At 37.2% G+C, this 26,546-nt stretch overlaps 1 protein-coding gene across 7 annotated transcripts in view; it reads right to left on the bottom strand.

Moving 5' to 3' along the window:
- LOC121380895 (progranulin-like) overlaps window positions 1-26,476 on the bottom strand; it is a 31,155-nt gene extending 4,679 nt beyond the window's left edge. The window contains exons 1-17 of one of the 7 annotated variants that reach the window (XM_041509913.1): window positions 26,415-26,476; window positions 21,595-21,777; window positions 20,790-20,939; window positions 16,391-16,675; window positions 15,308-15,523; window positions 12,938-13,168; window positions 12,023-12,253; window positions 11,193-11,423; window positions 10,417-10,647; window positions 9,502-9,732; window positions 8,726-8,956; window positions 7,811-8,041; window positions 7,033-7,263; window positions 6,119-6,349; window positions 5,141-5,371; window positions 3,399-3,629; window positions 2,896-3,036 (exon numbers count right to left, since the gene is read on the bottom strand). In XM_041509913.1, coding sequence (XP_041365847.1) covers window positions 2,896-3,036; window positions 3,399-3,629; window positions 5,141-5,371; window positions 6,119-6,349; window positions 7,033-7,263; window positions 7,811-8,041; window positions 8,726-8,956; window positions 9,502-9,732; window positions 10,417-10,647; window positions 11,193-11,423; window positions 12,023-12,253; window positions 12,938-13,168; window positions 15,308-15,523; window positions 16,391-16,675; window positions 20,790-20,939; window positions 21,595-21,777 — 3,516 coding nt within the window. In that variant the 5' untranslated portion in view covers window positions 26,415-26,476. The remainder of the gene's footprint in view (window positions 1-2,895; window positions 3,037-3,398; window positions 3,630-5,140; window positions 5,372-6,118; window positions 6,350-7,032; window positions 7,264-7,810; window positions 8,042-8,725; window positions 8,957-9,501; window positions 9,733-10,416; window positions 10,648-11,192; window positions 11,424-12,022; window positions 12,254-12,937; window positions 13,169-15,307; window positions 15,524-16,390; window positions 16,676-20,789; window positions 20,940-21,594; window positions 21,778-26,414) is intronic. The other 6 variants (XM_041509919.1, XM_041509918.1, XM_041509914.1 and 3 more) reach the window with 6 other exon arrangements.
- Between the last annotated feature and the right edge of the window lie 70 nt (window positions 26,477-26,546).

Raw genomic sequence — 26,546 nt, 5'->3', positions numbered from 1 at the left:
TAACCTCCCGGTAACCTGAACGACTGTTCTCGACTTATCTTACATGTGGTAACCTCCCGGTAACCTGAACGACCGTTCTCGACTTATCTTACATGTGGTAACCTCCCGGTAACCTGAACGACCGTTCTCGACTTATCTTACATGTGGTAACCTCCCGGTAACCTGAACGACCGTTCTCGACTTATCTTACATGTGGTAACCTCCCGGTAACCTGAACGACCGTTCTCTACTTATCTTACATGTGGTAACCTCCCGGTAACCTGAACGACCGTTCTCTACTTATCTTACATGTGGTAACCTCCCGGTAATCTGAACGACCGTTCTCTACTTATCTTACATGTGGTAACCTCCCGGTAACCTGAACGACCGTTCTCTACTTATCTTACATGTGGTAACCTCCCAGTAACCTGAACGACCGTTCTCTACTTATCTTACATGTGGTAACCTCCCGGTAACCTGAACGATCCTTCTCTACTTATCTTACATGTGGTAACCTCCCGGTAACCTGAACGACCGTTCTCGACTTATCTTACATGTGGTAACCTCCCGGTAACCTGAACGACCGTTCTCTACTTATCTTACATGTGGTAACCTCCCGGTAACCTGAACGACCGTTCTCTACTTATCTTACATGTGGTAACCTCCCGGTAACCTGAACGACCGTTCTCTACTTATCTTACATGTGGTAACCTCCCGGTAACCTGAACGACCGTTCTCTACTTATCTTACATGTGGTAACCTCCCGGTAACCTTAACGACCGTTCTCTACTTATCTTACATGTGGTAACCTCCCGGTAACCTGAACGACTGTTCTCGACTTATCTTACATGTGGTAACCTCCTGGTAATCTGAATGACCGTTCTCTACTTATCTTACATGTGGTAACCTCCCAGTAACCTGAACGACTGTTCTCGACTTATCTTACATGTGGTAACCTCCCGGTAACCTGAACGACCGTTCTCTACTTATCTTACATGTGGTAACCTCCCAGTAACCTGAACGACTGTTCTCGACTTATCTTACATGTGGTAACCTCCCGGTAACCTGAACGACTGTTCTTGACTTATTTCAGTGCCTGATAATGGTTACCTTTGTTCTATGATCAGTCTGTCATTACAACGTGTTTGCTGTGGTGACCATTTTGTTATGAATTGTTGACCATGCAATAAATGTACTGCCTATAATAATGTGACAAAAACAAGTAATAGAATATCATTTTAGTTTTTTTAAAGAAAGGTTTTATTCAGTAAAACATTGGGTGGCTGGCAAAACAACTACACTACAGGTAATTAATGATTTTTTCAAAATGATGTGTCACATATTAAACACTACTATGACATCATAAATCGAATATAACTAAGAAAAAATAAAAAATTACTGTTTACTTTGTTAAAAAACAAATTCTGTCTATTAAAAACTAATTTATGTCACTGGTCATTAGCTTTGTCCAAAAGTTTGCAAGTCACAAATTGGATGACTGATAATTTTGTGAAATAGGGAGAAATCTCTCTTCTGACATGTTAGTCTGGAAGCAAACGCTACAAACTGAGCAGTTCTAGACCACGTGTACCTACAGAAACTTTGCTCTCGTTTTACGTACATTGAAATTAAATCCCCAGCAATTCACACAGCTGTTTTGCAGTTAATGTATTGTGAAAAAATAAAGAAAAGTGACATAGAAAATGGAAAGGAAGGAAATGGTTTATTTAATGACGCACTCAACACATTTTATTTACAGTTATATGGCGTCAGACACATGGTTAACGACACACAGAGAGAGGAAACCCGCTGTCGCCACTTCATGGGCTACTCTTTTCGATTAGCAGCAAGGGATCTTTTATATGCACTATCCCACAGACAGGATAGCACATACCACGGCCTTTGATATACCAGTCGTGGTGCACTGGCTGGAGCGAGAAATAGCTCAATGGGCCCACTGACGGAGATCGATCCCTAAACCGACCGCACTTCAAGCGAGCGCTTTACCACTAGGCTACGTCTCGACCCTAGAAAATGGAAAGGTCAATGGCAAACTAAATGGCATGAAAACACAGCAACAATCTACACATCACTGCCGATTGTTGAGGTTAATTGTCAGGGCTGTATGATACAACACGCACCAGGGAAGCAATCCGACACTAATGTACATACCACCCTGCAAACCACATGGAGTGTTATATTAAATCAGGAGAATAGAAAAAGAATCTATCATGAGTGGACGTTGAAGAAAGGGAAATGCCAACCCATGAGAGACAATGATTATTTTTCCTGCATACCTAACTAGTTTTTAAAATATCGAAACAAAGGATCGATACATTCGTATGTTACAGAAAACAACAAGCTTCTTAAAGAAACTTGGTAACATAGCTTTGACTAAACGATGTCATTCTGCACGTGTTAGCGGTCTGTCCCTAGGGAAACACCGATCTATCCATCAGACCGGAAGTGGATGGATTCAACTGTCTGGTATGCAAGAAATGTCCGTTATGGGATCTTGATCTGTGGTGCATTTATTCACCACAAACAACAGGTCTGGTGCTTATAAAACCTTTAGAGTCTAGACAAAAGAATCTAATAGACACTAATGCCATGACAACGCCACACAAATTGTATGTGTGTGTGACATCATTAGAGATGGAGTCTGGACTTTTAAACGTTTTATAAGCACGGTCCCTGACGCTTATATATCTATGTCTTACGTATTAAACACTGTCACGCGACTCCAAATTACTGTCTTATCACACATCTATGCACAAGCAGGCAATTTTTTAAATATATCATCTAGACCTTTAATATATTAATTTACCGACATCAAGACGCAATTACTGGCTACTCTAATTCAAGTTAATGTAGTAACAAAAAAAACATAACTCAAAAGAGGATATTTCATCTTACTTCTTGAACTTGGTTAAACAATGCTGAAGATTTCTGTAGCCATGGATACGAGGTTCCATCTTGTTTGATACATCGACCCTGACTGACATCACAGGTTGTATCATGTGGACAGCAGTGGACTCCATCAGAACAACACACAGCCTACAATAAAAACAACAATATAATTATATCTATTTTATTTTAATTATATTTATTTTATCATGTTAATATACCTTAGAATAAGATATAAAAGTACATAATATCATTAGTTAATACCAAGTGTCACAAATAAGCTAGGGCAACGCCCATGGCAAGTGCTTTTTTTTTAACTTGAGCTACTGACACATACTAAGAGCTAGTGCTTATAAAAGAAAAACAAACATTTCAGAGCTTCACTTTTGAATATTTAGCCACCTGTAATTGTAATTTTATTAAGTCTAATTTAAACATTAATGTAAAATGTTTTTCACCAAAAACAAAAGTCTGCTAATGTAAGAAAAAAAATAACATGATAGAGATCTTACATTAGGAAGTGGACAACATCCCCATTGACCCGACACTAGTTTACAACAAGTGTCTCCAGATGGACAAGAATACTGTGTATCACATTTTACATTTTCCACTGTTGTAGACAATGCTGTAGATTTCTGTAGCCATGGATACGACGTTCCATCTTGTTTGATACATCGACCCTGACTGACATCACAAGTTGTATCATGTGGACAGCAGTGGACTCCATCAGAACAACACACAGCCTACAATAAAAACAATATATAATTATATTTATTTTATCATGTTATTGTACATTAGAATAATATATAAAAGTACATAATATCGCAATACTTCATTAGTTAATACCAATGGACGAGGGCTTATAAAAGCATATACCATGGTCTTTGACCAATTGTGGTGTACTGGTTAGAATGAGAAAAATCCATTCAGTTCAATGGATCCACCGAGATGGTTCGATCCTGCGACGCAAGAACCTCAAGCAAGCACTGAATTGACTGAGCTAATGCTGTGTTCATATGGTGCTCGTGAGTATCGTGAATTCACAAGTTCCAACTTGTGAACATGACTTCATCAAGTGGAGAGCGTTCTTGTGAGCAATATAAAAGATGGAGCGATTTTTAGGGCTGGTTGGCACTCTTCATGGCTTAAGTATGGAAAAGTTCTGCTAACAATGATCTTTTATCACTTTAGGCCTAGTCAGTTAATTAATTAATTTTTTAACAATAATATAATCGCTGGACAAAGCCCTAAATGTTATTTAACAAACAACTGAATGTATTGTTTTATTTTGAGATATTTTATTGATAAGAACAATCAATAGGATTGCACAACAGGCAAAGCCTATGTATCATCGTTAATTTATCTGAGAACGAACAGATTTTTATTTATTGATGGAGCCATGTAGAAATTAGTTGTGTGGTCGATAATAGAATAATTCAAATAGTAAGCAATGAAATAACGCTTTTGGCAGTTGTCATTCACCCTACAGTGACTGTTGGATAAAACTTCCTGTGAAATACATAGAGGATTCGTCACAAGTGTTTTTTAATATGGAAAATATCATCCGAGTCTATGTTAATCGGTATTTGCCGAGACAAATACCGATTAACTAGACAGGGTTGATATTTTACATGTTAAAAAACACGAGTAGCGAATTCTATTTATCCTATAACACTCCTAAAATAACATTTTAATAAAAACTTTTAGTAAATCACGGTACTAAAGTCACCGCCATCGGTAATATGACGTCATCATGATTAGCACAAATTAGTTTGCCGTCACATATTTTATCTAAATCTTTCAAAACATTACGCTCAGGTATACAGGTCTTGTTGGTTTGTAAGCAAATGATGCATCCACAGCAACAAATTACCTAGAGACATTGCAGATTTGCATACCATTATTAACTGGGTTAATAAACTAAATTATCACATGGGTTTATGACATGGATATGATGGGTAAGTTATAGGATAAAAATGAATATCAACTAAAAATTGCAATTCTGTTCATGATATACCTCGAATGACTTCTATTTCATCCACCATTTTTTCACATGTTGTGAAGACTGATTCAGAAAATCCTACCCCAGTTCACAAGTTGTGTTCACGGGATAATTTGCCAAATGAATGCTTTTCACAACATGTGAACTGGGAAATATGATATTCACAACTTCTAATGAACGCAACATTAATCCCACGCCAAGAAACAAAAGTCTGCCAATGTAAGAAAAGAAATAACATGACAGATATCTTACATTAGGAAGTGGACAACATCCCCATTGACCCGACAGTAGTTTACAACAAGTGTCTCCAGTTGGACAAGAATACTGTGAATCACATTTTACATTTTCCACTTTTTTAGAAATTGCTGCAGATTTCTGTAGCCATGGATACGAGGTTCCATCTTGTTTGATACATCGACCATGACTGACATCACAGGTTGTATCATGTGGACAGCAGTGGACTCCATCAGAACAACACACAGCCTACAATAGTAAAAAGTAAAGTTTGTTTTATTTAACGACGCCACTAGAGCACATTGATTTTTTATCTTATTATCAGCTATTGGAGATCAAACATATGGTCATTCTAACAATGTTGTTGCATACAATAGAAACAATATATAATTATATTTATTTTATCATCTTATTGTACATTAGAATAATATTAATCCTGCAGCTACCATTTCTATTGACAAATTATGATGAAGGATAAAGCAAACTCATATCCTGCTACTAGCAGGATATGACTTTTGACGTCAGTCATGTACAGCCTACATTACAAAATCGTTCATACAATGTGGCTGAAATAACAGAAATAACAGCTTTTCCCCTTAATTTTTATGGTCTGAAGGATTAAGATAATAACTAGTTAATGACGTTGGATATCTGCTTTATTCTGTTCAGGCCGACTGAGAAATTCCACTCGGCAGTGCCTCACGTAATTTCCCATTCTTACCTTCACAAGATAAAGCCGATATCCGACATCATTAACTAGTTATTCTTTATATAAAAGTACATAATATTACAATGCATCATTAGTTAATACCAATGGACTAGCTCATACCAAAGGAAAACAAAAGTGTCAGAGCTTCATTTCTGAATATTTAGTCACTGGTCATTATAATTTTATTAAAGTCTAATTTAAAGACAGAATTGTTTTTTTTCAACCAAACGACTCAAAACCTAAAGTCTGCAAACGTAAAAAAAGAAATAAAATGATAGAGATCTTACATTAGGAAGTGGACAACATCCCCATTGACCTGACACTAGTTTACAACAAGTGTCTCCAGATGGACAAGAATACTGTGAATCACATTTTACAGTTTCCACTTTTCTAGACAATGCTGCAGATTTCTGTAGCCATGGATACGAGGTTCCATCTTGTTTGATACATCGACCCTGACTGACATCACAGGTTGTATCATGTGGACAGCAGTGGGCTCCATCAGAACAACACACAGCCTAAAATACAAACAATATATAATTATATTTATTTTATCATGTTACTGTACATTAGAACAATACATGAAAGTACATAATATAACAATTTTGTTTGTTTGTTTTGTTTTGTTTAACAACACCACTTGAGCACATTCATTTGTTAATCATCAGCTATTGGATGTCAAACATATGGTAATTTTGAAATAAAGTCTTAGAAAGGAAACCAGCTACATATTTTCATTAGTAGCTAGGAATCTTTTATATGTACCATCCCATAGACAGGAAAGTACATACCACATCCTTTGATATACCAGTGGTGATGCACTGGATGGAGTGAGAAATAGCCTATTGGGTCCACCGATGGGATCAATCCCAAACCGACGGCACATTAGACAGGCGCTTTACAACTGGGCTACGTCCCGTCCACACAATATCACAATGATTCATTAGTTAATACCAAGTGTCACAAATAAGCTAGCATGACACCCGTGGCAAGTGGGGTTTTAAACTTTGGATAGTGACAAATGGGCTAGTAGTTATAAAAGAAAAACAAAAGTGTCAGAGCTTCACTTCTGAATATTTAGTCACCGGTAATTATAATTTTATTCAAGTCTAATTTAAACACAGCAATTTGTTTTAACCAAACGACTCAAAAGCTAAAGTCTGCTAATGTAAGAAAAGAAATAACATGATAGAGATCTTACATTAGGAAGTGGACAACATCCCCATTGACCTGACTGTAGTTTACAACAAGTGTCTCCAGTTGGACAAGAATACTGTGAATCACATTTTACAGTTTCCACTTTTCTAGACAATGCTGCAGATTTCTGTAGCCATGGATACGAGGTTCCATCTTGTTTGATACATCGACCCTGACTGACATCACAGGTGGTATCATGTGGACAGCAGTGGACTCCATCAGAACAACACACAGCCTACAATAAAATACACATAAAAGATGTTTTATTTTACATTATTATGTATTCCATGAATACATTAAAAGTACATACAAATCATATATACAAATTCAAAATTCTTGATGGATTAACAATGAATGACATTTAAATATACAGACTGGACCACCAAAGAGAAATGATGACATACCTCAACTGATAAACATTTAACTATAACAAAGGGAGATAATCCAACCATAAAAAAAACATTAAAGGAAGACAATCTAACTTTTATAGAGATCAAAGGTAGAGAATCTAACAATTTTAGAACCATCTTAGTGAGGTAATCAAACATTATGGATATCAACTAAATGTGATAATCAAACCCTATATCGATAAAAGGGTGACAATCCAACCCTATAAAGAAAATCTAAGTGAGATAATCCAACACTATAGAAATCAAAGGGAGGCAATCGAAACCTATAAGGAACATCTAACCCTTCCCCTCCAAAACAATATGTGTCAAATTATCCAACCCCACACAAAACATAAAACTGCATTAATCAAATTCTATAGAGAGCAAGCTTACCATTGGAAGTGGACAACATCCCCATTGACCTGACTGTAGTTTACAACAAGTGTCTCCAGTTGGACAAGAATACTGTGAATCACATTTTACATTTTCCACTTTTCTAGACAAAGCTGTAGATTTCTGTAGCCATGGATACGAGGTTCCATCTTTTCTGATACATCGACCCTGACTGACATCACAGGTTGTATCACGTGGACAGCAGTGGACTCCATCAGAACAACACACAGCCTAAAATACAAACAATATATAATTATATTTATTTTATCATGTTACTGTACATTAGAACAATACATGAAAGTACATAATATAACAATTTTGTTTGTTTGTTTTGTTTTGTTTAACAACACCACTTGAGCACATTCATTTGTTAATCATCAGCTATTGGATGTCAAACATATGGTAATTTTGAAATAAAGTCTTAGAAAGGAAACCAGCTACATATTTTCATTAGTAGCTAGGAATCTTTTATATGTACCATCCCATAGACAGGAAAGTACATACCACATCCTTTGATATACCAGTGGTGATGCACTGGATGGAGTGAGAAATAGCCTATTGGGTCCACCGATGGGATCAATCCCAAACCGACGGCACATTAGACAGGCGCTTTACAACTGGGCTACGTCTCGTCCACACAATATCACAATGATTCATTAGTTAATACCAAGTGTCACAAATAAGCTAGCATGACACCCGTGGCAAGTGGGTTTTTTAAACTTTGGATACTGACAAATGGGCTAGTAGTTATGAAAGAAAAACAAAAGTGTCAGAGCTTCACTTCTGAATATTTAGTCACCGGTAATTATAATTTTATTCAAGTCTAATTTAAACACAGAAATTTGTTTTAACCAAACGACTCAAAAGCTAAAGTCTGCTAATGTAAGAAAAGAAATAACATGATAGAGATCTTACATTAGGAAGTGGACAACATCCCCATTGACCTGACACTAGTTTACAACAAGTGTCTCCAGTTGGACAAGAATACTGTGAATCACATTTTACAGTTTCCACTTTTCTAGACAATGCTGCAGATTTCTGTAGCCATGGATACGAGGTTCCATCTTGTTTGATACATCGACCCTGACTGACATCACAGGTTGTATCATGTGGACAGCAGTGGACTCCATCAGAACAACACACAGCCTAAAATACACATAAAAGATGTTTTATTTTACATTATTATGTATTCCATGAATACATTAAAAGTACATACAAATCATCTATACAAATTCAAAATTCTTGATGGATTAACAATGAATGACATTTAAATATACAGACTGGACCACCAAAGAGAAATGATGACATACCTCAACTGAAAAACATTTAACTATAACAAAGGGAGATAATCCAACCATAAAAAAAAAACATTAAAGGAAGACAATCTAACTTTTATAGAGATCAAAGGTAGAGAATCTAACAATTTTAGAACCATCTTAGTGAGGTAATCAAACATTATGGATATCAACTAAATGAGATAATCAAACCCTATATCGATAAAAGGGTGACAATCCAACCCTATAAAGAAAATCTAAGTGAGATAATCCAACACTATAGAAATCAAAGGGAGGCAATCGAAACCTATAAGGAACATCTAACCCGGTAATTATTATTTTAATATGTGTCAAATTATCCAACCCCACACAAAACATAAAACTGCATTAATCAAATTCTATAGAGAGCAAGCTTACCATTGGAAGTGGACAACATCCCCATTGACCTGACTGTAGTTTACAACAAGTGTCTCCAGTTGGACAAGAATACTGTGAATCACATTTTACATTTTCCACTTTTCTAGACAAAGCTGCAGATTTCTGTAGCCATGGATACGAGGTTCCATCTTTTCTGATACATCGACCCTGACTGACATCACAGGTTGTATCACGTGGACAGCAGTGGACTCCATCAGAACAACACACAGCCTAAAATACAAACAATATATAATTATATTTATTTTATCATGTTACTGTACATTAGAACAATACATGAAAGTACATAATATAACAATTTTGTTTGTTTGTTTTGTTTTGTTTAACAACACCACTTGAGCACATTCATTTGTTAATCATCAGCTATTGGATGTCAAACATATGGTAATTTTGAAATAAAGTCTTAGAAAGGAAACCAGCTACATATTTTCATTAGTAGCTAGGAATCTTTTATATGTACCATCCCATAGACAGGAAAGTACATACCACATCCTTTGATATACCAGTGGTGATGCACTGGATGGAGTGAGAAATAGCCTATTGGGTCCACCGATGGGATCAATCCCAAACCGACGGCACATTAGACAGGCGCTTTACAACTGGGCTACGTCTCGTCCACACAATATCACAATGATTCATTAGTTAATACCAAGTGTCACAAATAAGCTAGCATGACACCCGTGGCAAGTGGGTTTTTTAAACTTTGGATACTGACAAATGGGCTAGTAGTTATGAAAGAAAAACAAAAGTGTCAGAGCTTCACTTCTGAATATTTAGTCACCGGTAATTATAATTTTATTCAAGTCTAATTTAAACACAGAAATTTGTTTTAACCAAACGACTCAAAAGCTAAAGTCTGCTAATGTAAGAAAAGAAATAACATGATAGAGATCTTACATTAGGAAGTGGACAACATCCCCATTGACCTGACACTAGTTTACAACAAGTGTCTCCAGTTGGACAAGAATACTGTGAATCACATTTTACAGTTTCCACTTTTCTAGACAATGCTGCAGATTTCTGTAGCCATGGATACGAGGTTCCATCTTGTTTGATACATCGACCCTGACTGACATCGCAGGTTGTATCATGTGGACAGCAGTGGACTCCATCAGAACAACACACAGCCTAAAATACACATAAAAGATGTTTTATTTTACATTATTATGTATTCCATGAATACATTAAAAGTACATACAAATCATCTATACAAATTCAAAATTCTTGATGGATTAACAATGAATGACATTTAAATATACAGACTGGACCACCAAAGAGAAATGATGACATACCTCAACTGATAAACATTTAACTATAACAAAGGGAGATAATCCAACCATAAAAAAAAAAACATTAAAGGAAGACAATCTAACTTTTATAGAGATCAAAGGTAGAGAATCTAACAATTTTAGAACCATCTTAGTGAGGTAATCAAACATTATGGATATCAACTAAATGTGATAATCAAACCCTATATCGATAAAAGGGTGACAATCCAACCCTATAAAGAAAATCTAAGTGAGATAATCCAACACTATAGAAATCAAAGGGAGGCAATCGAAACCTATAAGGAACATCTAACCCTTCCCCTCCAAAACAATATGTGTCAAATTATCCAACCCCACACAAAACATAAAACTGCATTAATCAAATTCTATAGAGAGCAAGCTTACCATTGGAAGTGGACAACATCCCCATTGACCTGACTGTAGTTTACAACAAGTGTCTCCAGTTGGACAAGAATACTGTGAATCACATTTTACATTTTCCACTTTTCTAGACAAAGCTGTAGATTTCTGTAGCCATGGATACGAGGTTCCATCTTTTCTGATACATCGACCCTGACTGACATCACAGGTTGTATCACGTGGACAGCAGTGGACTCCATCAGAACAACACACAGCCTAAAATACAAACAATATATAATTATATTTATTTTATCATGTACATCACAATAATATATAAAAGTACATAATATTACAACACTTCATTAGTTAATACCAATGGTTAAGGGCTTATAAAAAACCCCACAAGTTTGAGAGTTTTACTTCTGAACATTTAGCGACAATTATTAAAATTTTATTTAAGTCTAATAAAAACACAGAAAAATCTTTTCAACAAAAGGACTCAAAAACAAATGTAAAGTTTGTTTTGTTTAACAACACCACTAAAGCACAATGATTAATTAATCATCGGCTTTTGGAATGTGAAACATTTCGCGATTCTGACACCTAGTCATCAGAGGGAAAACGCTACATTTTTCCTTAAACAGCAAGGGATCTTTTAAATGCACTTTCTTACAGACAGGAAAGAACATACCATGGCCTATGACCAGAACTGGTTGGAATGAGAAAAAAACAATCAGTTCAATGGATCCACTGAGGTGGTTCGATTCTGTGATGCAGGCACCTCAAGCGAGCACTCAACTGACTGAGCTAAATCGCACACCCAAAAACAAATGTCTGCTAATGTAAGAAAAGAAATAAAATTATGGAGATCTTACATTAGGAAGTGGACAACATCCCCATTGACCTGACTGTAGTTTACAACAAGTGTCTCCAGTTGGACAAGAATACTGGGAATCACATTGTACATCTTCCACTTTTCTAGACAATGCTGCAGATTTCTGTAGCCATGGATACGAGGTTCCATCTTGTTTGATACATCGACCCTGACTGACATCACAGGTGGTATCATGTGGACAGCAGTGGGCTCCATCAGAACAACACACAGCCTAAAATACAAACAATATATAATTATATTTATTTTATCATGTTACTGTACATTAGAACAATAAAGGAAAGTACATAATATAACAATTTTGTTTGTTTGTTTTGTTTTGTTTAACAACACCACTTGAGCACATTCATTTGTTAATCATCAGCTATTGGATGTCAAACATATGGTAATTTTGAAATAAAGTCTTAGAAAGGAAACCAGCTACATATTTTCATTAGTAGCTAGAAATCTTTTATATGTACCATCCCATAGACAGGAAAGTACATACCACATCCTTTGATATACCAGTGGTGATGCACTGGATGGAGTGAGAAATAGCCTATTGGGTCCACCGATGGGATCAATCCCAAACCGACGGCACATTAGACAGATGCTTTACAACTGGGCTACGTCTCGTCCACACAATATCACAATGATTCATTAGTTAATACCAAGTGTCACAAATAAGCTAGCATGACACCCGTGGCAAGTGGGTTTTTTAAACTTTGGATACTGACAAATGGGCTAGTAGTTATGAAAGAAAAACAAAAGTGTCAGAGCTTCACTTCTGAATATTTAGTCACCGGTAATTATATTTTTATTCAAGTCTAATTTAAACACAGCAATTTGTTTTAACCAAACGACTCAAAAGCTAAAGTCTGCTAATGTAAGAAAAGAAATAACATGATAGAGATCTTACATTAGGAAGTGGACAACATCCCCATTGACCTGACTGTAGTTTACAACAAGTGTCTCCAGTTGGACAAGAATACTGTGAATCACATTTTACATTTTCCACTTTTCTAGACAATGCTGCAGATTTCTGTAGCCATGGATACGAGGTTCCATCTTGTTTGATACATCGACCCTGACTGACATCACAGGTTGTATCATGTGGACAGCAGTGGACTCCATCAGAACAACACACAGCCTAAAGAAAAATACCATTAATAAGGTTTAACATGGGTGAATACATTATAAAAATAAAAAACTTAAAGAGACACATACATAATGTATGGACATCCAGTATATAGTGGTGCATATAAAGTAAAGTAAAGCAGTGAAATAAAGGTTAGTAAAGTGTTTTATTACCTGTATGGGCAGTGAGATGCGGGTAAATATATTTTCTATCTTTCTCTGATGTCATTACGTTAGTTTGGTGACATCACTGGTTTCCTCGACTGTCAAGTATCTCGTTGCTTTTCTTTCGTCACATCATCAGTTTCCTCAGACTTTCACGTCTTGTATATTATATAGTTTGTGTCATGGGTAATAAATACAATAACCCACTCGAAACTCAGAATTACAGATTATCTAAAGCCTGTGACTGACAACATTAATTTCACTCGGGACAGATAATCCGCATTTCCTCGTAACTTGTAAGTTATTGTCTATATAGTGTATTATGTTCTAAAGAGAATCGTCCAAGGACAGCCTTTTCTTCTGGCAACATTGGTTAATTTTATCATGCAATGGAAAGGCATTTTAAATGGTACAGACTGATGAGCATTCTGAGAGTACTAAAGCAACGCATGTCCCCTACCAGACCCAATATATTTTCATATCTCCTAAGTTCAAGGGTCATAACTCTTGTCAAAAATGGGTAAATCACCATGAAGGTTAAACTTAGTACTTAGTAACAGTACATGATAAAACCAATCCAGGCCCGTAGGACGGATTTTCAAAGTGGTGGTGGGGGGGGGGGGGGGGGCCTCATTTTTATGGTTGTTCTATTGTCAGGTTTCCGTATTAGCAGTATAAGACATTTTAAAGGCTTGACCATACACAAAATTTCAGCTCAATATCTTGAGACACTGGGGAAAAAAAAAGGTCTGGAAAACTACAAAGTGGGACAAATGGTATGGATATATGGACAAACAGATGGACAGAAAACCTATAGTGCCCTCCAGTTGGACCAGTAAATGACTAAAAACATTAATATGTTACCAAATGGGAAATGTCCTTTATAAATCTATTACTGTTACACAAGATGCCCTGTGGGGAAAAGCAATATTTGTTTAACAACACCTCAGCACATTTTAAATTATGGCTATTTGATGTCTAACATATGGTTATTTCAACACTTGGTCGAGTGTGAGAGAGGAAAGGAATGTTTGTTTAATGACACCTCAACACATTTTAAACTGCGGCTGTTTGGTGTTAAACATATCGTTATTTCAACACTTGGTCTAGACAGTGACAGAAAGGAAAGGAATGTTTGTTTAACGACACTTCAGCACATTTTAAACTATGGCTGTTTGGTGTCTAACGTGAGGTTATTATGACATTGGACTACAGTGAGACAGATAGCATTCTGCTGTCACAAACATTGTTACTGATAACACAGCAAGGAATCTTTTACATGCACTTTCCCATAGGCAGGGCAGTACACATCGTGGCCTTTGATGTACTGGTACAAGTTGCTGGGCATAGGATGGGACTGGGAAGGAAGGAAGGAAATGTTTTATTTAACGACGCACTCAACACATTTTATTTACGGCTAAATGGCATCAGACATACGGTTAAGGACCACACAGATATTGGGAGAGGAAACCCGCTGTCGCCACTTCATGGGCTACTCTTTTCGATTAGCAGCAAGGGATCTTTTATATGCACCATCTCACAGACAGGGTAGTACATATCATGGCCTTTGTTACACCAGTTGTGAAGCACTGGCTGGAACAAGAAATAGCCCAATGGGTCCACCGACGGGGATCAATCCTAGACCGACCGGGCATCAAGCGAACGCTTTACCACTGGGCTAAGTCCTGCCCCCAGGATGGGACTGGGAGAAGGTGCGGGGAGAGAGAGAGAGAGAGAGAGAGAGAGAGAGAGAGAGAGAGAGAGAGAGAGAGAGAGAGAGAGAGAGAGAGAGAGAGAGAGAGAGAGAGGCAAACAGGAGAGAGACAGAATGGATTGTCAAAACTGTTGAACCATTTTAAATTTTGTTGTTATTTTATCAAAATATGAATTTCCAAATAAAAGTACTTTGTAGATAGAAATTGAGAACATTGTCTGTCAAATAGGGCATTGGAGTAAGACATGTTCAGAATTCTCAGTAGGATCCTACCTGAGGGAGAGGGCAGCAGCCCCATGAACCACTGGCCAGTTTACAGCACGTCTGACCGGTCTGGCACTGTTTCGTAGCATCGCATTTAATAGCTGCGACGGGGAACGTTATTAGCCAGGGAAACCTTTCACCACCCATACCGTCGCACTGGCTTTTCTGCATGTCACAAGTCGTGAAGTGTGGACAGCAATGTATGCGATCAGGACAACACACAGCCTGTAAAGTAACAATACAGAGAAAGCAATGTAAGCAGTATTTTTTTAAAAGACAAACTGTACAAAATAAATCAAATATTGCAGGTGCATGTTAAAAATTCCAGACATCACCACTGAATATTCTCCAAAGTGGTTAGATTAAGACCACAGCAAAAGCTAGTTTGGAAATGGCAGATGTGTGGCATGGATGGCCACAAGATACAGGCACCTGTTTCCGGTGAAACAACAAGGACTGGGATGTGGAGGTGGACAGCAAAAGAAGTTGAATGTAGAAGAAGCTGCCAGACTGGGAAGAAATAAGATGGACATGGAAGGAAAGGGCACAGTGGGATAATTACTAAACAAGAATTAATCATGTCTTACCTACCATAATAAACAGATTTGGTGAATAAAGAAAGAATATGTCATGTAACATTCAGGATTGATCTAGTTTTAACAAAATAATAGTAATAAATTTAAACTTACTTTTTACGCTAATAATTTTTTTTTAATTTAGCATTGAGATGAACATTTGTAGATGCAACAATATACCAAGTTTCATTGATCTAGGAGATATAGTTTTTGAGACAGGGACCTAAATGCAAACTTAGTCATATGTATATCTTACGAAATTTGTGTATGTATATAAATAAAAAAATTCTCATATATATTGTAATTATAATCAACATTTTATGTGTGTATTATGTGAATGCAAGATCAAATAAAAATTAAAAATTAAAAAATATATATATATATACTGTTGGAGATAAACATATCAGTTGTTACAATTGCCAGCATCACCGTCAATTTTTCACTTTGTCAAGGCGAGACAGAAAAACATGAACCACAAAATAAATAAATAATTTTATTAAAAAATCATTGAACATACGTCAGGTAGAGGGCAACATCCATACATTCCTCCGGGCATCAGACAGCACGTGGTTCCGTCAGGACACTCAGATCTCCCATCAGGGCAGACCACGCAGTGTGGGTTCTCCTCTCTATCCACAGCAGACGTCAACACGAGGTCCGACGGGTCGATTCTTGTGATCGTTCTGGCAAGCGTTTTCGTCAGCCATGGCAGCTGCTCTGTTCCCTTGTCACACAGGCCACGACTCGTGTCACAGGTGGATCCGCTCGGACAGCAGTGTGTGTGGTCTGAACAACACACTGCCTGTAAAACAAAACAGACATCAAATTTACAGTGAGTTTTGTCTGAACAACACACTGCCTGTAAAACAAAACAGACATCAAATTTACAGTGTGTTTTGTCTGAACAATACACTGCCTGTAAAACAAATCAGACATCAAATTTACAGTGTGTGTTGTCTGAACAACACACTGCCTGTAAAACAAAACAGACATCAAATTTACAGTGTGTTTTGTCTGAACAATACACTGCCTGTAAACCAAAACAGACATCAAATTTACAGTGTGTTTTGTCTGAACAATACACTGCCTGTAAACCAAAACAGACATCAAATTTACAGTGTGTTTTGTCTGAACAATACACTGCCTGTAAAATAAAACAGACATCAAATTTACAGTGTGTGTGGTCTGAACAATACACTGCCTGTAAAACTAAACAGAGATCAAATTTATATGTGTGTTGTCTGAACAACACACTGCCTGTAAAACAAAACAGACATCAAATTTACAGTGTGTTTTGTCTGAACAACACACTTCCTGTAAAACAAAACAGACATCAAATTTACAGTGTGTTTTGTCTGAACAACACACTGCCTGTAAAACAAAAAAGACATCAAATTTACAGTGTGTTTTGTCTGAACAACACACTGCCTGTAAAACAAAACAGACATCAAATTTACAGTGTGTTTTGTCTGAACATTACACTGCCTGTAAAACAAAACAGACATCAAATTTACAGTGTGTTTTGTCTGAACAATACACTGCCTGTAAACCAAAACAGACATCAAATTTACAGTCAGTTTTGTCTGAACAACACACTGCCTGTAAAACAAAACAGACATCAAATTTACAGTCAGTTTTGTCTGAACAATACACTGCCTGTAAAACAAAACAGACATCAAATTTACAGTGTGTTTTGTCTGAACAATACACTGCCTGTAAACCAAAACAGACATCAAATTTACAGTGTGTTTTGTCTGAACAGCACAAAACGAAACAAGATAGACATCAAATTTACAGTGTGTTTTGCTGAACAGCACAAAACGAAACAAGATAGACATCAAGTTACCATACTAAAGATTTTCAAAGCTATCTTAGCACTACAGTACTGTAAAACCATTGGAGGCTACAGCATCACTACAGTACATGCCATAGTGACATCATAGCATACAATGGTTCTGTGATATCGTAGCTTGAAGATAGTTTTAAAATTATGGGCCCAGACTGTTAAGTCTGAACAACAAACTGCCTGTATGAAAAGAATTGGACATCAATTTACTAGCCAGCGGTAGAAAGAATATTACACATCAACGGTAAGAAACTTTTATATTTGGATGACCTCAAATGTGATTTCCAAGCACCTAAAGAACAAATTGGTCATGTTTTATATGACAATTGTCTGATGTTAAAGTATTCAATATATATACTCTTCAAAAAAAGAAACGCAAAAGGGTACAAATGGGTTATAACTCCGATTTTATGTTTCCTACCGGTTCATGCTTTGTGAATATAAGGTCATTGCATGTCCCAAACACATTCTCACGGTTACATTCGATAAAACGCAGCTACTGTACAATACAGTTCCAAAATGTGAATATTCGCAAAAACGCAGCCACGTGCAAACCATGTCACCACTGCACGTGCGTTGTCTGCACGTGCAACATGAACACCGACAGTATAAAAGTGCAGGGTGTTCGCTTGCCTGGCCTCTGTATCTGGCCGACAGTTGACAATCCAGGACAAGCCACGTCTCAGTGAACCGCAGAGAAACAATGCCATCGGCCGACTAGACGCAGGCGAATCCAGAACGGCCGTTGCCAGGGCATTCCATGTGTCCCCAAGCACCATCTCCAGACTGTGGGACCGTTACCAGCAACATGGATCAACACGTGACCTCCCTAGATCCAGTCGACCATGGGTCACTACCCCCGGGCAGGACCGCTACATCCGGATATGCCACCTTCGGGAACGATTGACTACTGCCACCTCCACAGCCGCAGCAATACCAGGTCTGCGCAGGATATCCGACCAGACCGTACGGAACCGCCTACGTGAGGTAGGAATTCGTGCCAGACGTCCAGTTCGAGGTGTCATCTTAACACCACAACACCGTCGACTCCGACTGCAGTGGTGCCAGATTCATCGACAATGGCCTCAACTGCAATGGAGACAGGTGTGGTTCAGTGACGAGTCCCGATTTCTGCTCCGACGTCATGATAGAAGATGTCGCGTGTATAGGCGTCGTGGTGAACGTTATGCGGCAAACTGCGTGCAGGAAGTGGACAGATTCGGCGGGGGTAGTGTCATGGTGTGGGCAGCCATCTCACACACTGGCAGAACTGACCTGGTCCACGTGCAGGGCAACCTGAATGCACAGGGCTACATTGACCAGATCCTCCGGCCACACATCGTTCCAGTTATGGCCAACGCCAACGCAGTGTTCCAACATGACAACGCCAGGCCTCACACAGCACGTCTCACAACGGCTTTCCTACAGAACAACAACATTAATGTCCTTCCTTGGCCATCGATATCACCGGATTTGAACCCAATTGAGCATTTATGGGACGAGTTGGACCGACGCCTCCGACAGCGACAACCACAGCCCCAGACCCTGCCCGAGCTGGCAGCAGCCTTGCAGGCCGAGTGGGCCACCATCCCCCGGGACGTCATCCGTACTTTGGTTGCTTCAATGGGCAGGCGGTGCCAGGCAGTTGTCAACACACGCGGAGGCCACACCCGGTATTGACTCCAGATGACCTTGACCTTGGTGGTGTGTCCTATCACTTACACACAATGGACTAGAGTGAATTGTGAACAATCCTGTAACATTTGGTAATTATTGGACTCATTCAATAATTAAATCAATTCTCCAAATGTTACGACAATGTGGTTTTGCGTTTCTTCTTTTGAAGAGTATATAAATAAATATATTATGATTCTCAAGTGAATGTGACACATACTAACTCAAACCTAACTGAATTTGGACAGCTTTATGAGTTGGTCCAAGACGGCCATACCAATTTCTGTTTCTACTAACCTCCATCAACTAACCACAGCGATTGATCCAGGATATTTTAACAGGATCCCATGTTTGACGGGATCGGTAAAATAAGCACTTGTAAGCAAAACACACTTGGGAAATGTTTTCAGGCCACTGAATGATGTAGTACACCACTGTTAAATTAATTTATTAGAAAAGACATGTATTGGGAATTTTTGGTAATGAAATTGGGAATATTCAGGGTCACTTTCATTTGGGAAGGAGCCTATGTTCGCACCCACAGAACACCTGGATAATTACCTGACCTATTAACAGTCCTGAAAACCCACCGGTAGTAGGGGAGCATAGTAGGTGGTTACAAGTGTCTACATGATACAATGCCAGAACTAACTACTGAACACTCTCCGAAATAGTCAGACTAAGCCTGCAGCTAAAAGCTGATAGGGAATGACAGGTGTGTTGCACAGATAGCCACAAGAAACAAGCATCTGTCGTGGTTGGAGATACAAGGACTGGGATGAGGGTGTGGACAGCGAAATAAGTTGAAAGGTAGGAGTTGCCAGATCGGGAAGAAATGTGATGGAAAAAGAAAGAAATGTTTTATTTAACGATGCAGTCAACACATTTTATTTACAGTTATATGGCATCAGACATATGGTTAAGGACCACACAGATTTTGAAAGAAAACCTTCTGTCGCCACTACATGGGCTACACTTTCCGATTAGCAGCAAGGGATCTTTTATTTGCACTTCCCACACGCAGGATAGCACAAACCATGGCTTTTGTTGAACCAGTTATGGATCACTGGTCGGTGCAAGTGGTTTACACCTACCCATTGAGCCTTGCGGAGCACTCACTCAGGGTTTGGAGTCAGTATCTGGATTAAAAATCCTATGCCTCGACTGGGATTCGAACCCAGTACCTACCAGCCTGTAGACTGATGGCCTAACTATGACGCCACTGAGGCCGGTAAATGTGATGGAATTCAAAGGAGAGAAATGAAAGAGGGAAGTGGGATAAAAAAAAAAAATAATAATAATAATAAATAAATAAATTTTAAAAAACAAGTTCTGAAAACAGAGTTCTACTAAAATAATATGTTTTGACCATTAACAAGCTTGTACTCATCCTCACATTTAGCAGTGGGCAGCATCCCCAGTGACCTCCGGCTAGTTGACAGCAAGTGTTACCATCTGGACACTCTGCCGTCTGGCCAGGACATATCACTGAATCAACATCTTCAGACACTGCAGACATTTTCAGAACATCCGGCAATCTTTCAACCTAAATGTGAAAGTGAAAATCATAAAACCTAAAACACAAAGAAAGTTTCATATTTCTTACTAATGGTAATATTTAAAAATTTAACATAATTTAACTCAGGTTCACAGAAAATACTTTAAAAAGAAAAGACAATTTGTTTTTATTGACTTATTTCAGTTCAAATGATATATTACACTAGAAAAGTTCTAACTAATCATATTTTAAAGATCTATCTTTATCCTGTTTAGATTTAGCTCAAAACACGGATTGTTCCGAGTTCATTTAAATTACCGGTAACTAAAAAAAAACATACCTCAGGTTGCATTATAAGTTTTACTATCAATACAAATGACCATAGCCACAAAACAAGAGAAGATTATTGAAACATGATCATTATTATTTTTTAATTAACTTCTTTTTTCATAAAGTTTATCTTAAATAAATCAATATTTATAGGTAGGCTACTATATAACGATACTAGGTTAGCATTACATAGATTATTAAATGATTTTAAACAGTTAATTCCTGTTAAAGAGCATACTAGGTTATGGAGCTCAAGTATTTATTTAAAACAAATAAAAATGAAATAAACTTCATAATAGCCTGAATAGTAGTATTTTTAAACTTAATATTCTGTTTTAATTTACATTACACAATATAACTTGTAGAATATTACCTCTGATATGTGACAACATTCATATTTTCCACTGATTGTAGGACAGCAGGCTTTGTCCTTGGGGCATGTAATTAGACCATCAGGGCAGAGAGAATCTGGTAACTGTTCCCTTGGCTTGAAAAACAACTTCCCTGCTATGGTACAAGTCACCACACCACTCCATATAACAAAATTCCACAACATCTGAAACGATTTCATATATAGAGATTATTATACAAGCTTGTGTGTCGTACTGATTTTACGAAACAAGTGTCAGGATATTTGTATTGCCCGAGCGAGAGCGACATAGCACCCACAAGAGAACTTGAACATGACATATCACTCACAACAGATGCAGAAAATAATTTAGCACACACAACAGAAACCGGAGGATTGATCACTTAACACTCAACAAAACATGGAGAGAACACTGCACATAACATAGTCTGTAGTTATAACTGAACACACATCATACATAACCTGATAAAATCACTAAACACAATAGAATCTGGAGAGATCACTGAACACACAACAGAACCTGGAAAAAATTGTGATTTTATTTATCATATTATTATTAACAAAAGTAAAATAACTTTTTTCACGTAATATTTTGTTTAAGCGGTGATTTTATTAATATGTAATTCTACTTGTATTCCTTTTTGAATGTTTGCTTTTAAATATTTTCTATTTACAAGCTTTCTCATTTTTTAAAATAAATATGTGATTTGCAAAACTGAAATGTTTTAGAAGTGAATAAATATTTAAATTTACTTGATACACTGTTGGTCGTAAATGACGTATTTAATTTAATCATGAATAATTGTCGTAACTACAATTATTTAAGCAAATAACTAAAACACCTAATATGCTATAAATACCTCAAATATACAAAGAAATCGTAAATATGTTCAGCTTTCATTGTCATTAAAATAAATTAGACATCTTAACTACTGATCAAGAAAAACACTTTTCCTTCATTCTTTTGATGTAAATGAATGGGTCATAGTATTTCCTGTACCTAATCTGTGTGAATTTCATATCACAGGAAAAATTTTGGCTGTTTTGTTGGTTTTTTTTTATAACCTTCACATCTCAACTGAATGCAAAAGTTGTAGCGAGACTAACAGATCGAGATTAACGGCGAGAGTTATAGTAACGGGCAAATAACCTTTGAATCTTACCCCCGGACCCCTCAAATAACTCGCGCCTTTGGCACTCATTCAATTGGGGGCCCCCCAATAATGTCCAACATGCTACGGGCCTGTATCAAGTTAATAAGGTCCATGTAAATGTATGGGTCATAGTGTTTCCTGTACCTAATCTGTGTGAATTTCGTATCAAGTTAATACGGTCTATGTAAATCTCAGTGTTTCTGACAGAAAGAAATTTTTGGGTATGGCGCTATGGAATTGAATGCAACCACAGTCAACATGGGGTATTGGGGCCTCCTCCAGACAGAAAATGGGTTACGTTTAGGGTTAGGGTTAAGAAAATCATACAGTAATGATAAGAGTAATTAATTTTGTCAAAAGGTTAACTTAATAAATTAAATCTGAAAACGATTTTGGGTATGGTGCCATACCCATTTTACCCTCTGGCATAAAGCCTGTAATCCTGTACCTAATCTGTGTGAATTTCATACCAAGTTAATAAGATCTATGTAAATGTATGGGTCATAGTGTTTCCCAGACACGGATCCAGGATTTTTTATTTGAGGGGGCCCAAATCCCAATGTTGTTTTTGAAAATATAATTTAAAGGTCCTTTACAGGTGGATAGGATAAGATTGCATTTTTTTGTGTATTCTGTAATATATACTGTTTGACCAAAAATAGGGGGTGGGGCGTGCGTGTGAATCCACACCTGTTTCCTTTAACTTGTCTGTCTAAAAAATATCTTAAAGGAATGCTTAAGCAAGGCTTTTGGACTGGTGTGCATATTCAACGATATATAATGCACATTATTGCTTAATATCAACAAGTATATAATTATATTTAATTAATAAAATCGTTAAATGTGACGGCTATTAGATATAACGGGCGCAGCCATTTTGTTCCATCCCAGTGAATACACCCTCTGGCGAGCTGGTGGTTACATAATACTTAACGGGTAACGTCAGGAATGAGACTTAGAACTAGAGAAACAAATCTACCTGGTTTTTGCGGGATGATAAAATAGTCATGCATTGCAATGTTCTGTAATAATATACATCCCGGTAAGCCAGTAATAAGAAAAATAAACCACTATTGTCAAAGTGGCTACACAACAAGTCGAAATAAATACATCATGTTTTGTCCATGCATTAATCTACACACTGAAACACAGAGCGTTTTCTTAGTTAATTGGTCTATGCTGTTAGTTGCCTCTACCTGTGATTCCTGATTGGCAGGTGTGTATTTGAGTGGTAACCAGATGAGCCAATTAATTGACGCTGTCTAGACACATAAATACATACCGGTATTGTGTAATATTAACTGTCGCCCCTAAAATAAAAATGGACATGGTTTATTACTGTAAATAGTTCTGTAAAACTATTGATTAAGTAGACTTTCCCATCTAAAACCACAAAACTGACCAATTACTTAGTTCCAAAGAAAAGAAAATTGTCACTTAGGTATCGTGGGTTGTCGTCTTTGCTCGAACGTAGTATACCAATAGGTCTATTAGTGTAAATTTTTCCTTTGGATTATTTAACAGAGAAAAATACTATAACCCCATTTCGTTCCGTTAATGCAACTTGAAATATATTTAGTTAAATAGTTTATTATATTATCACGTCATTTATGTTGTTTTACAGTCAGGTTGATCAAAGATAAGCGCCTTGTCGAAAATTACTGCTTTTGTTTACACTGTGCATACAGGATTTGGTGAGTCCTGAACTGACATCACTTCACCCCAAGCTAGCTGTACCGGACACCTCGAAAAGAAAAGAAAATGGCTGCCCCCAGTTAGCAGGAATAATCAAGTTTTTTTATTAACACTAAAATTAAGCGTTTTTCATTTGTTAAAGTGTCAGTATGTGTTGGTGGTCCGGGTATGCATCTTTCCAACACATGAGGCTCATGTTTTAGTTTACTCTCCCTTTAAAGATTAACTTCATAATAAAATTGTTACCTATGAACATCCACGAGACAAAGTAGATTGTCAGATTTTCATAGGTGTCTGGTTTTCAGGGGTTTGCAACGACAAAAGCTTTTGTTGTAACCTGTCCTTTTTTTTGGCCAGCATTTTGTACATACTCGGCCATGTCTCTCTTGAATATGTATTCAACAGATAATATTCCAATAAAAGTTTGTTTTGTTTAACGACACCACCAGAGCACATTGACTAATTAATCATCGGCTACTGCATGTCAAACATTTGATAACTGTGACTCGTAGTCACTAGAGGAAACCCACTAAATTTTAAACAAACTTTTAAAACTAAATTTATCTGTGAGTGATAGTTCAATACATCAATGTTTAGCTCGACATTTCATCAGACCTTGACCTTGCTCCCCATCACTTCATTGAGTCTAGTTCAAGGAGAGTAATTTCTAGCTCCCCTTAGCACATGAATTTATGCAGTATTAATATAGTAATATCTTAAATGGATCCCCATAATTCCCTCAGTTTTTTTTCATGGAGGTCTGTTCCATGTTGAAAATAAATATGAAAATAAAATACTACCGACATCTTTTTGACAACACAAACACAACATCACTTTAGCTTACTCTTTGTTTTGTTAAAGAAACGTTAAAACAAAAACAAATTCAAACTGTAGGAAGACAGTAGCAAAAAGAGACATTTCCTAAATCTGATGCCACACAGCTTTAGTTTAATTATTCTTGAGTCCAGTCATGACATTAAACTTACATGTTGTTAACCAGTACCAACGTATCACGTGGGTACACACTTTGCTCTACATCACCACAAGAAAGGGGCAGGACATAGCCCAGTGGTAAAGTGCTCGCTTGATGCATGGTCCATCTAGGATCAATCCTTGTTGGTGGGCCCATTGGGCCATTTCTTGTTCCATCCAGTGCACCACGACTGGTATATCAAAGGCTGTGATATGTGCTATCCTGTCTGTGGGATGGTGCATATAAAAGATCCCTTGCTGCTAGTCAAAAAGAGTAGCTCATGAAGTGGTGACAGCGGGTTTCCTCTCCCAATATCTGTGCCATATGTCTGACGCCATATAACCATACATAAAATGTGTTGAGTGCATTGTTAAACAAAACATTTCCTTCCTTCCTTCCACAAGAAAGTATAGCACAGGTTTGTTTCAAATAGGGGCGTCAGATTTCTACATGTAGCATGCCAATAAGGATAAGCTAGAGGTGACTCGAGCTATTGATATACCAGATGTGGGGGGGCACTGGTTGGAATAGGAAAAAACTATGATCCTTTGAACGCTCTACCGATTGACCTAGGTTATGCCTCCTACTGATCATACATGCATAGTCATGTGACAGTCACTAGATGTTAATTCAACTTAATAATTAATGGTTTTAGAGATTCATAACGTTTTCTATTAGATACTTACTTGTTTGAACAGACGAAAATGTTACTGAATTGCGAATAAAAAACTTACAAATCAACTACAAGCAATTGACAACAAATATGTTACATGATAACGAAATAATAACAATACCGGTTATAGGCGCCGGTTTTTAAAAAACAAACAAAAAACAATTCTCCAGTCCAACTTCCTTGTTGAAAGATTTCTGCAAATAAATAGGCCTAAGCTTAAAAGATCTCTAGGCAAGGGTTTAAAACTAATACTTGTAACTAAATTGGAATGGTCCTAAATCAGAAAAAAGAAATTAAAAATTCACCATTAAATTTATATGATGCTTACTTTTGTTCCTCACTGGGATTCCCAAACAGGATAAAATTGTCACATGACAAACACCCCGCTAGTATCATGTGACTTGCTACCGTGTGACTTCTTATCGCGTCCAACAAATATCAAAGTACGATGGACTGTAAT

This window comes from Gigantopelta aegis, chromosome 9 (assembly GCF_016097555.1).
Source record: "Gigantopelta aegis isolate Gae_Host chromosome 9, Gae_host_genome, whole genome shotgun sequence".
Lineage (NCBI taxonomy): Eukaryota > Metazoa > Mollusca > Gastropoda > Neomphalida > Peltospiridae > Gigantopelta > Gigantopelta aegis.
The sequence above is the reverse complement of the archived record's forward strand: the minus strand, read 5'-3'. Positions and strand labels throughout refer to the sequence as shown.